This window comes from Tachyglossus aculeatus, chromosome X1 (genome assembly GCF_015852505.1).
Source record: "Tachyglossus aculeatus isolate mTacAcu1 chromosome X1, mTacAcu1.pri, whole genome shotgun sequence".
Lineage (NCBI taxonomy): Eukaryota > Metazoa > Chordata > Mammalia > Monotremata > Tachyglossidae > Tachyglossus > Tachyglossus aculeatus.
The window spans coordinates 119,105,849-119,118,704 of record NC_052101.1 but is presented as its reverse complement, the minus strand read 5'-3'; the positions used below and the strand labels follow the sequence as shown (position 1 = coordinate 119,118,704).

Genomic DNA, 12,856 nt, shown 5'->3' with positions numbered 1-12,856 from the left:
GCTCAGTCAAACCCTAGAAGAAAGAAATGGATTTCACTAAATAAATAGAAATGTGACATTGCAGCTCTCCCAATAAATACCTCATCTGTGCAAGGACATAAAAGATCCCTGGGGACACTGTAGGAAAAGCAGTCCCCAAACTTTTAGGATGCAACTTGGAAAACTTGGGAACTGGGATCCCATTTGATTTCCAGAATGTTGTATGTTTGTGTCTGAAAAGAGCATATTGTTCCTTCATTATTTCCTTTTGCTGATCATTTTAAAGCTTAAAAAGACATTGGTTGATGCTACTCTTCTGATCTGGGGGCTAACCTGCAGGTTTCTCTTAAAGATCACAGAGAGTTACAGAGCTTTTTTGAGAGTGGATGCAAAATATCTAGACTGGTAGGCCTTGAGGTGGGGGAGGGGGACTGTTTACAGATTTTCCTAATTTGGGGAGGTCTGTTTTGTAGTGGTATAAACAATATGACATTAATCTTGTTACTCTGCCTATAGAAGGGCCAAAAATTATCCTGATTTCCAGAGCGAACAGGAGTACAACTTACCTCCTGGTGTCGCGTGAGCTTGTTTTCCCTTATCCCTACTCTCTCTCCTCTCCCTCTAGATTGTAAGCTCATTGTGGGCAGGGAATTTGTCTATTATTATATTGTACTTTCCCAAGCGCTTAGTACAGTACCCTGTACATTGTAAGCACTCAATAAATATGATTTTCTTACTTCCCCGTCCACCCACATTGTCATTTCACTCTGATTTGATCAATGCTCTTGACGGCACTATTGTAGAGCCTGTGTTTTGTTCATTCCTGTAATCAGTGTCCTGTGGAAAAGACCCTTACTTGTCACAGGAATGATGTAACCCACTTTCTGCTATAGATAATATTTCTTTGATGATATTTGGTGAGTGCATACTATGTGTTTGGCGCTGAACTAAGCGCTGGGGTAGATAGAAGCTAATTAGGTTGGACACAGTTCACGTCCCACATAGGGCTCACAGTCTTAATCCCCATTTTACAAATGACTTGCCCAAGGTCACACAGCAGACAAGTGGTGGAGCCTGGATTAGAATCCAGGTCTTTCTGACTCCCGTGCCTGTGCTCTATCCGTTAGGCCATCCTGTGTCTCATTTCTTCATTCGAATACATTTCAGTAGTACCTGGCTTTCCCCAGCCCCTTCAAAGCCTTATTGAAGGCACACCTCCTCCAAAGAGGCCTTCCCTGACTAAGCCCCCCTTTCCTCTTCTCCCACTCCCTTGTGCATCACCCTGACTTGCTCTCTTTATTCATCCCCCTCCCAATCCCACAGCACTTATGTCCATATCTGTAATTTATTTATATTATTGTCTACCTCCCCCCTAGACTGTAAGCTCATTGTGGGCAGGAAATGTGTCTATTTACAATCATATTGTACTCTCCCAAGTGTTTAGTACAGTGCTCTACATAAGTAAGCACTCAATAAATACGATTGAATGATAGAGGGCCACACAAACTAGTGTCAGACTTCTTCCAAGATCCCAGAGTCTGATTTTGCTGTGGTTTTCAGTGAATGTTTGATGTCTCTCTTGTCTTCTCACATCTGTGTCATTTTCATGTTTCAGGCTAACAGCTTTTGTCCTGAAGTCCTTTGCACAGTCTCGTGGATTTATTTTCATTGATCCCAAGGAGCTGGTGGCAGCAAAGGACTGGATCATCCAACATCAGAAGGAAGATGGCTCTTTTCCTGCCATGGGAAGAATATTAAATAAGGACATTCAGGTGAGCAGGGTAACACTCCAAAGTTTGGGTGCTAGGAAGAATGCATCTCGGAGTAACCCACTATTCTGGGGAGTGAGGATTGTCACTGAAAAAACCCATGCCCCCAAGTGTAAATCCTTCTGTGTCAGGTGAATTTCCATAATAATAATAGATTCCATAACAGAGAAGCAGCGTGGCTCAGTGGAAAGAGCACGGGCTTGGGAGTCAGAGGCCGTGGATTCTAATCCCAGCTCCGCCACTTGTCAGCTGTGTGACTTTGGGCAAGTCACTTAACTTCTTTGTGTCTCAGTTACCTCATCTGGAAAATGGGGATTAAGACTGTGAGCCTCACAAGGGACAACCTGATCACCTTGTATCCTCCCCAGCGCTTAGAACAGTGCTTTGCACATAGTAAGCGCTTAACAAATTTCATCATTATGACGATCTAAAATGCTGCTTTCTAGATCTTACTCATTTGTCTTCTGCATTAGGGTGGAATCCATGGCAAGATTTCTCTGACAGCTTATGTGGTTGCCGCTCTGCTGGAGACAGGCATTATTTCGGAGGTAAGACATAATGAGTTACTGCAGACATGTGTTATAGTGACTGAGGAGCTCTGCAATCAATCAATCAATCAATCAATCGTATTTATTGAGTGCTTACTGTGTGCAGAGCACTGTACTAAGCGCTTGGGAAGTACAAGTTGGCAACATATAGAAACAGTCCCTACCCAACAGTGGGCTCTGCAAGATTCTTCTCTTTCATATTTGCAGCCTTGTTTCTTTCTTCCTTCCTTCGTTCCTTCCTTCCTTCCTTCCTTCCTTCCAGATTGAGTTCATTAGACTTATGTTCAATACCTGCAACTGTAACATGTCCTCTCATGTGTTTTACTTTGAATATTTTTGTTTGTTTAGTTAGTTATGGAGGCTAAAGTTATTATTCTGTAGCCACCTGGCTCTCAACTAAAGATTTGTTTGAGGAGAGATCTCAAGGGGCTTATTTTTGCAGATGATCTTGATTCATAGATTCCAGGCTCTGTTTCTGGAAACATCCAGGTCTTCCTTTGGCAAAGACTCTGAGGAAGTCAGTCATTCTCCAACCTGCCTGGGAAATGTTTGGAAAGACTCATCTGCTGTGTGACCTGGGCAAGTCACTTCACTTCTATGTGCCTCATTCATTCGTTCATTCAGTCGTGTTTATTGAGCGCTTACTGTGTGCAGAGCACTGTACTAAACACTTGGGAAGTAATAATAATAATAATGATGGTATTTGTTAAGTGCTTACTATGTGCAAAGCACTGTTCTAAGCGCTGGGGAGGTTACAAGGTACAAGTCAGCAACATACAGAGACGGTCCCTACCCAACAACAGGCTCACAGTCTAGAAGGGGGAGACAGGCAACAAAACAAAACATGTAGACAGGTGTCAAAATCGTCAGAACAAATAGAGTTAAAGCTATAAATAGAATTAAAGCTACCTCATCTGTAAAGTGGGGATTAAGACTTTGAGCCCCATTTGGAACATGGACTGTGTCCAACCTGATTAGCTTGTATCTACCCCAGCATTTAGTACAGTGCTTGGCACATAGTAAGTGCTTAACAAATATCAATTTTTTAAAAAGTGTCCTAGTATGTGATCAAGTGATGTAAGTATGGGTTGTTCTGTCACTCATAGTGCCTTAAATCCAAAATTGAGTACCATATTAAGAGGACCTAAATCTCTCCATATCTCCTGTTATTAGTATTATTGGTATTAATAATAATAATAATAAAATGGGTATTTGTTAAGCACTTACTGTGTGCTAGGCACTGTACTAAGCGCTGGTGTGGATACAAGCAAATAGGGTTGGACACAGTCCCTGTCCCATGTAGGGCTCACAGTTTCAATCCCCATTTTACAGATGACATAACTGACGCACAGAGAAGGGAAGTGACTTGCCCTAGGGTCACACAGCAGACATGTCAGAGCCAGGATTAGAACCCATGACCTCCTGACCTTCTGACACCCAGGCTTGTGCTCTATCCGCTAACCGTGCCAAATGGTTGTTTAACTCCTTGTTATAGAATGAGGTTGGGAGCCTCATTCTTGGGCCAAGTAGACAGAAACTACCATCACTTGAACTCTGCTTTATTGCAAAGAGAGGCCAAGATCCGTCTCCTCAAAGACCTCTCTTTCTGCTGTGAGGTTATCTCTTTGAGTCAAAGTTGAAACATAATGGTTAGAAAGAGTGTTTGTGCACACTGTACCTCACTCTCGACTCTCTCTCCTCCATCCTGTTGCTCACCCTGACCTCCCAACCTGGAGCTCCCTCCCAGCCTTAATCAGCTATGCTCTGCCCATCTTCAAAGACCTCCTAAATTCAGGAAGCCTTTCCTGAACAATTCACAACACCTTAGGCACCTCAGTCCAACAACCACCCTTAGCACTCAGGGAGCCCCCTCCACTCTCCTGGCTTCAGATACCACCTTGTGAGGTGGATTAGCGTATCTACATCTGTCTTTGTCTCTTTGCCAGGCCTCTCTCCAGCTATCTGATCTCTCATTTCTTCTTGCCTTCAAAACATCTCCATTCCGATATCCAGCTAGCACGTCAAACCCGACATGTCTCAAAGTGAACTTCCTTATCTTCCCTCCTAAACCCGCTTGTCCTCATAACTTTCCCAGCTGTGACGATAACCTCCCCATCTTCCCTGTCTCAGAAGCTCACAATCTTTGTGTCCATCAGCCTTTACCATGCACATTCCCACCTGTGTATTCTCTCCCAGTGTTTGGTAGCATGCTTTGCACAGAGTAAGTGCTTATTAAATATCATTACTGCTGGTAATAATAATAATGTTGGTATTTCATTAATTCATTCAACCTTATTTATTGAGCGCTTACTGTGTGTAGAGCACTGTACTAAGCGCTTGGGAAGTACAAGTTGGCAACATATAGAGACGGTCCCTACCCAACAGCGGGCTCACAGTCTAGAAGGGGGAGACAGACAACAAAACATATTAACAAAATAAAATAAATAGAATAAATATGTACAAATAAAATAGAGTAATAAATGCGTACAAACATATATACATATATACAGGTGCTGTGGGGAGGGGAAGGAGGTAAGGCAGGGGGATGGGGAGGGGGAGGAGGGGGAGAAGAAGGAGGGGGCTTTGAAGGGAGGAAGAGAGCTAGCTTGGCGGATGTGCGGAGGGAGGGCTTCCAGGCCAGGGGGATGATGTGGGCCAGGGGTCGATGGCGGGACAGGCGAGAACGAGGCACAGTGAGGTGATTAGCGGCAGAGGAGCGGAGGGTGCGGGCTGGGCTGTAGAAGGATTTAAGCTGTATTTAAGCTGTATTTAAGTGCTTACTATGTGCCAAGCACTGTTCTAAGCACTGGGGTAAATACAAGGTAATCAGGTTGTCCCACGTGAGGGTCACACTCTTACTCCCCATTTTACAGATGAGGTCACTGAGGCCCAGAGAAGTGAATTGACTTGCCCAAGGTCACAGAGCAGACAAGTGGCCGAGCCGGGATTAGAACTCACGACCCCTGACTCCGAAGCCCGTGCTCTTTCCACTAAGCCACGCTGCCCACCATTGCCTTGATCATCTTCCTGAAATATTGCTTGGGATATTCTCTCCACTCCTCAAAATTTTTCAATTTCTAGTCATTTCTCAATTCATCAAGTAAAAACTCCTTACTGTTGGCTTTGTGGTTCTCCATTCACTTTCCCTATCTTGTTTACCAACTCTCTTGACCCACTACTTCCCAACTAAGCTTTCTTGTCACGCTCTAAGCTCACCTTCTAACTGTACCCTACTCTTGACTCTCCTACCTCCAGCTCCTTTTCACCTGGTTCCCCTCAGCCTGGAATCCCACCTTCTCCAGAAAGCCTTCCCTAATTAATTCCCAGGTCACAGCAGCTAACAGCCACCTGTATCACTTCTGTATTTATGCCCATCTTCAGCACTTATGGATATATAAATATTCCATTCTTCTTTCACTAAGTATTTTGATATTCATAGAATATTCAATGAAGCCATAAGTGCATAAAGCTTCTATGTGAATTCCTTGATTTAAAAAAAGATAATCAGTCCCAGGTCTTGCCTCATCTATTTGATCATTTTCAGGAGTCTGTCTATCCCTTGAGATGGTCCACTTAATCATGCCTAAATTCACTTTTTTAATAATAATAATTATGGTACTTATTAAGCACTTCCTATGTGCCAATCACTGTTCTAAGCATGGGCAAAGGTAATAATGATGAAATTTGTTAAGCGCTTACTATGTGCAAAGCACTGTTCTAAGCGCTGGGGAGGATACAAGGTGATCAGGTTGTCCCTCGTGAGGCTCACAGTCTTAATCCCCATTTTCCAGATGAGGTAACTGAGGCACAGAGAAGTTAAGTGACTTGCCCAAAGTCACACAGCTGACAAGTGGCAGAGCCGGGATTTGAACCCATGACCTCTGACTCCCAAGCCCTTGCTCTTTCCACTGAGCCACACTGCTTTACAAGTTAATCAGGGTGGACACAGTCCCTGTCCCATGTGGGGCTCACAGTCTTAATGCCCATTTTACAGATGAGGTAACTGAGGCCCAGAGGAGTGAAGCGACTTGCCCAGGGTCACACAGCAGACAGGAGGTAGAGCTGGGATTAAAACCCAGGTCCTTCAGACTCCCAAGCCCGTGCTTTGTCCACTAAGCCATGCTGCCGTCCCAACATAGGACACAGATAAGCAGAGACCATCTTGTGTTGGAATGCCTCTCTTACCCTAACCATGCTTCATATATTTAAAAAAGCTCCACAGCCAGACATTAGCTCCCCACTGACTCCCACCCCAAGCCCGCTGCAGACATTTGGGCACCACCATCTCAGCTCCTCAACCCTGGCCTACAGTATCTGTGGCACAATGAATGGCTGATCTCTTTTTCTGTCTTAGCAGCAAGCAGAAGGTCAGGCTGGTGAGCATTGCATCTAACATACTGCGAAGTATTAGTTCTCGGCCATAAGCACGTTAATAGTCAGTTTGGGCATCAAGCAAGATTTTTTCGTTTGACAACATGGAACCAATTGTGGCCTTTGTGGTCTATTTTATGGCATTTTTGCAGTGCTACAGGGCTAATTGGCATCCTTTTCCCTGTGGTTCTCCTGTGCTGGGCGGGGGAGGGGATACATCATGCTCTGCTATTCCCAACCTGGGTGAAAACAAGGGATCAGATTCCAAAGCGGGAAACCGCCGGAGGTCCCAGTTTATGGAACTACAGTTCATGCCAATGTCGTTGTTCTCCTCTGGGAGAGCTCTACAAGTGTTTCTAATGATCTTTGCTAGGAAGTTAAGAGAGGGGGAAAGGTTAATACTACAGGGAAATAAAAGGAAACCAAATTACATCAAGTACAATTAAATTGTTTCTATAAATTATCAGAGCCACGTTCCTCCACAGTGAAGTCATCAAGAGAGTTAATAAAACATGTTCGCTAGTTGTATGCCCCCTCCCTGCCCCCCAAGTTTATTATACTCTGGCATCTACATGATCCTCTATAGTGTCAGAAACACCATCAGAAGTATGACAGAGACCTCCCTGTCACTCTGTTCCTCTCCAGTTTGCTCTTAGCTCAGAGAACGCAGGCTGCTCCAGAGTCATGGAGCCATCCTGCTTGAGCTTTAATTTCCTCTGCTTCTTAGTCTCATCCTTGGGTAGTTGGACTCTTTCAAGCAACAGATTTTGTTGTGATTGCTTCAGAGACCCTTTTGATGAGGTCGAGAAGCAGTGTGGCCTAGTGGATAAAGCACAGACCTGTTAGTCAGAAGGACTTGTCTGCTGTGTGACTTTGGGCAAGTCACTTCATTTCTCTGGGCCTCACTTACCTCATCTGAAAAATGGGGATTAAGATTGTGAGCCCCATGGGGGCATGGACTGTGTCTAGTCTGAGTACAGTGCTAGGCACTTAGTACAGTGCTTTGCACACAGTAAGCACTCAATAAATACGATTGAATGAATGATTAGCTCATATCAACCCCCGTGCTTAGTACAGTATCTGGCACATTGTAAGCACTTAACAAATACCATTTTTAAAAATCAGCCTATTGTGGAGAGCAACTGGTTAGCTCTGGTACTGCAACAGATGAGTTTCTGGTCAGTTCAAATGCTAGTTTTGTACAATAATAATAATAATAATGATGGCATTTGTTAAGCGCTTACTATGTGCAGAGCACTGTTCTAAGCGCTGGGGGGGATACAAGGTGATCAAGTTGTCCCACGTGGGGCTCACAGTCTTAATCCCCATTTTACAGATGAGGGAACTGAGGCTCAGAGAAGTTAAGTGACTTGCCCAAGGTCACACAGCAGACATGTGCTGGAGCCGGGATTCGAACCCATGACCTCTGACTCCAAAGCCCGTGCTCTTTCCAATGAGCCACGCTGCTTCTCCTAGAGGAGAGTACAATATTCTACTCTCCTCTAACCTCCTATAGTTAATAATCAAACAATCAGTCAATGGTATTTATTGAGCACTTACTGTGTGCAGAACATTGTACTAAGTGCTTGGGAGACTACTACAGTATAACAGAATTGGTAGAATGTTTGCTGCCCACAAGGAGCTTACAGTCTAGAGGGAAAGACAGACATTAAAATAAATTAGGCTACATATACAAGTGCTGTGGGATAGAGGGTGGGATAAGTATAGACTGTAAGCTCGTTGTGGGCAGGGAATGTCACTGTTTATGGTTGTATTGTACTTTCCCAAGCGCTTAGTACAGTGCTCTGCACACAGGAAGTGTTCAATAAATTGAATTGAGCACTTTGAATGAACTGAGCAATTGAATGAATGAATGCAAGTGCTTAAAAGGAACAAATCCAAGTGCAATGAAGGCAGAAGGGAAAGGGAGTGAATAGGACAGTCTCTCTCTTGTCGTTGTGACTGGCACAAATCTTCTCTGAGCAAGCCAGGGGAAGAGAAATGTGAAAGGAGATAAATCTCCTTCTTGGAATAGCATAGCTATGTTCTTTTTTTTCCATGAGTTGTTACCTTCACTGCCAGGTGGTGGATATGGACATAGAAATTTGGGATGTGATTTACATGCACATACACTTTCTCTCTCTCTCTCTCTCTCTCTCTCTCTCTCTCTCTCTCTCTCTCTCTCTCTCTCTCCCTCCCTCCCTCCCTCTCCCTCTCCCTCTCCCTCTCCCTCTCTCCCCACCTCCACCCCCAGTGATAGAGCTGGAAAGAATTTGAGAAATCATCTAGTCCAGGCCCCTGCATCCAGGCACATTAATAACTAAACCATTCAGAACTGATTTTTGTCAAGTCGTTTATTACAGACTTCCAGAGATGGGGATTCTACAGCCTCCTCTGTTAGGCTATTCCAGAAGTATATGACTGTTAGATTAGAAGCTCTTTTTTGTTCCAACTGAAATCTCTCCTGCTTTAATTTAAGCTTGTTTAAATTACCTCAGCCCTCGGTGGACATGGGGAACAACTGGTCTGCAACTTCCCCATAAAAACATTTCATAATCCCTGAAGACAAGTCTTAAGACACCCTTCAGCCTTCTCTTCTGTAGGTTAAACAATCCCTGTTATTTCTACTGTTCCTCACAGAGCTGGTTTTCCATCCCTTTAATCATTTTTGTAGCTCTTCACTGGAACCTCTCTGGGTTCTCTCCATCCTTGTCTTACAACCTGATGACCTAAACATAATACTCTAATAAGGACGTAACTAGGGTAGAATATAACAGAATTTTCCAATCTTGCCTGTCCTACTCCTGATGATGCCATGTTGTATTTTTCAAAATAGTAACATTACAGTGCTGACTCACATTGAGCTTTTCACCAGCTCTGGCTCCCATATCATTTTCTGCCGTATTTTGTGTCTAGCCAGTCTGTATTTGTTGTGTATATTTTTTGACCCTATTACATTTCATCCTGTTTTCCTAGGACCATCTTTCTGATGAGCCTGTCACTTTGAATTCTATTCTTGACTTCCAATCCTGCCCAATTTAGTAGCATCTGCAGAGTAGATGAGTATGTTCTAGATTCCAATCATTCAGTTAATTGTATTGGGCACTTTCTGTTTGCAGAGCACTTGGGAGACTACAGTATAACAGAGTTGGTAGACACGTTCTCCTAGGTCATTCCTGTGGAAGCCCGTCTCAAAACATCCTTTTGACTTAACTCTGATTTATTGACGACTACCCTTTGGGCATGTCTCTTGAGCCAGAATCTACCTTGTAACATTCATTCATTCATTCAATCGTACTTATTGAGCACTTACTGTGTGCAGAGCACTGTACTAAGCACTTGGGAAGTACAAGTTGGCAACATATAGAGACGGTCCCTACCCAACAACGGGCTCACAGTCTAGAAGGTGGAGACAGACAACAAAACAAAATATATTAACAAAATAAAATAAATAGAATAGTAAATATGTACAAGTAAAATAAAGTAATAAATCTGTACAAACATACAGGTGCTGTGGGGAGGGGAAGGAGGTAGGGTGGGGGGGAGGGGGAGAGGAAGGAGGGGGCTCAGTCTGGGAAGGCCTCCTGGAGGAGGTGAGCTCTCAGTAGGGCTTTGAAGGGAGGAAGAGAGCTAGCTGGGCTAGTAATATGCCCAGAGCATTTCTGCACAAAGATGATCCGGGCAGCAGCGTGAAGTATGGATTGAAGTTGGGAGAGACGGGAGGATGGGAGATCGGAGAGGAGGCTGATGCAGTAATCCAGTCGGGATAGGATGAGAGATTGAACAAGCAGGTTAGTGGTTTGGATGGAGAGGAAAGGGCGGATCTTGGCAATGTTGCGGAGTTGAGACCGGCAGGTTTTGGTGACAGATTGGATGTGAGGGGTGAACGACAGAGCGGAGTCGAGGATGACACCAAGGTTGCGGGCTTGTGAAACAGGAAGGATGGTAGTGCCATCAACAGTGATGGGAAAGTCAGGGAGAGGGCAGGGCATACTTCACGCTGCTGCCCAGATCATCTTTGTGCAGAAATGCTCTGGGCTTGTTACTCCCCTCCTCAAAAATCTCCAGTGGCTACCAGTCAACCTACGCATCAGGCAAAAACTCCTCACTCTCAGCTTCAAGGCTCTCCATCACCTCGCCTCCTCCGACCTCACCTCCCTTCTTTCATTCTACAGCCCAGCCCGCACACTCCGCTCCTCTGTCGCTAACCTCCTCACTGTGCCTCGTTCTCGCCTGTCCCTCCATTGACCCCCGGCCCAGGTCCTCCCCCTGGCCTGGAATGCCCTCCCTCCACACATCTGCCAATCTAGCTCTCTTCCTCCCTTCAAAGCCCTACTGAGAGCTCACCTCCTCCAGGAGGCCTTCCCAGACTGAGCCCCCCCTTCCTCTCCCCCTCTTACCCCTCCCCACCCCCCGCCTTACCTCCTTCCCCTCCCCACAGCACCTGTATATATGTATATATGTTTATACGTATTTATTACTCTATTTTATTTGTCCATATTTATTCTATTAATTTCATTTTGTTAATGTGTTTTGTTTTGTTTTCTGTCTCCCCCTTCTCGACTGTGAGCCCACTGTTGGGTAGGGACCGTCTCTATATGTTGCCAACTTGTACTTCCCAAGTGCTTAGTACAGTGCTCTGCACACAGTAAGCGCTCAATAAATACGATTGAATGAATGAATGAATGAATGAATATAGATTGAAGTGGGGAGAGACAGGAGGATGGGAGATCAGAGAGGAGGCTGTTGCAGTAATCCAGTCGGGAGGAAGGAGGGGGCTCAGTCTGGGAAGGCCTTCTGGAGGAGGTGAGCTCTCAGTAGGGCCTTGAAGGGAGGAAGAGAGCTAGCTTGGCGGGTGGGCAGAGGGAGGGCATTCCAGGCCAGGGGGATGACGTGGGCAGGGGGTCGACGGCGGGACAGGCGTCGCTTACCTCACTCACTTGCCAGGATGTGGGCAAGCAGTCAGCAGTGAGCAGGCAGGACTATATTTCCTGGGGTCTTCCTTGTTAAAATGGTCTTGGGATTTTCCCTTTCCCAGTCTTTAGGGGCTTTTTGTGGGCAGGGAACATGTCTGCCAACTCTGTTATATTGTAGTCTCCCAAGTGCTTAGTACAGTGCTCTATGCATATGATTGATTCTCTTATCCTCCATAAATTCTCAAAAATAGTAGTTTGAGATTCTGCAGAAATATCCACCAATTCCATAAGTACCCTAGATTGTACATTATTAGTCCCCTGCTATTTTAAATGCATCTGCTTTGTTGTTTTTTTAATCCCCTTTAATTGTTTCTTCCCTTAGTTTACTTTGACTTTCTAACCTTCTGTCCCAAGTGGAACTTGCTCTGGTCAGCTGCTGATTTTTAAATTTTTTTCATAAAGACTAAAGTGGAAAGCCTTAAAAGCTAATGGTTAGGAGTGTGTGTTCAATGCAGAAAGAAATGGGTAATGGTTAGAGATTTGGGGACAAGTGGATGGTGCATTTTGAATGATGTTTTAAGAAGATCATTAGAAGCAGCATTTAATAAGCGCCAGTTATGTACAGTATAAGAGCTCAGTATGAGGTATTTGAGAATGTACTTGAGAAGCTGCATGGCCTAGTGGATAGAGCCCAGACCTGGGAGTTAGAAGGACCTGGGTTCTAATCCCAGCTCCTCCATTTGTCTGCTGTGTGACCTTGGGCAAGTCACTGAACTTCTCTGAGCCTCAGTTTCCCTCATCTGTAAAATTGAGTTGAATACTGTGAGCCCCATGTGGGACATGGACTGTGTCCAACTGATTACTTTTTATCTACCCCAGAGCTTAGTACTGTGCCTAACTCATAGTAATCACTTAACAAACACCATTAAAAACTGCATTAGAAGTCAAAGGACACAGCCCCTGTTCTTGAGGATCAAAAATAATCTGAGTATATGTATGTAAGGTAGACAGAAGAGGAAGACAAATTCATTCATTCAGTTATTCAATTCATTCACTTGTATTTATTGTGTGTGCAAAGCACTCTACTAAGGGCTTGGAAGAGTACAATATGACAGTAAATACTATTCCCTGCCCACAACAAGCTCAAAGTCTAGAGGGAGAGACAGACATAAATAATTATATATACATACATAAATAAATAAATAACATATATGCATATGTATACATTCATGCTGTGGGAATGGGAGGGAGGATGAATGAAGGGAGAAAATCA

The 12,856-nt window shown here is 44.4% G+C and overlaps 1 protein-coding gene across 1 annotated transcript in view; it reads left to right on the top strand.

Moving 5' to 3' along the window:
- The window catches only part of CPAMD8 (C3 and PZP like alpha-2-macroglobulin domain containing 8), a 120,850-nt gene that overhangs the window by 70,774 nt on the left and 37,220 nt on the right, over positions 1-12,856 (top strand). The window contains exons 30-31 of the mRNA XM_038771803.1: positions 1,595-1,751; positions 2,222-2,296. Of these exons, the coding sequence (XP_038627731.1) occupies positions 1,595-1,751; positions 2,222-2,296 (232 nt within the window). The remainder of the gene's footprint in view (positions 1-1,594; positions 1,752-2,221; positions 2,297-12,856) is intronic.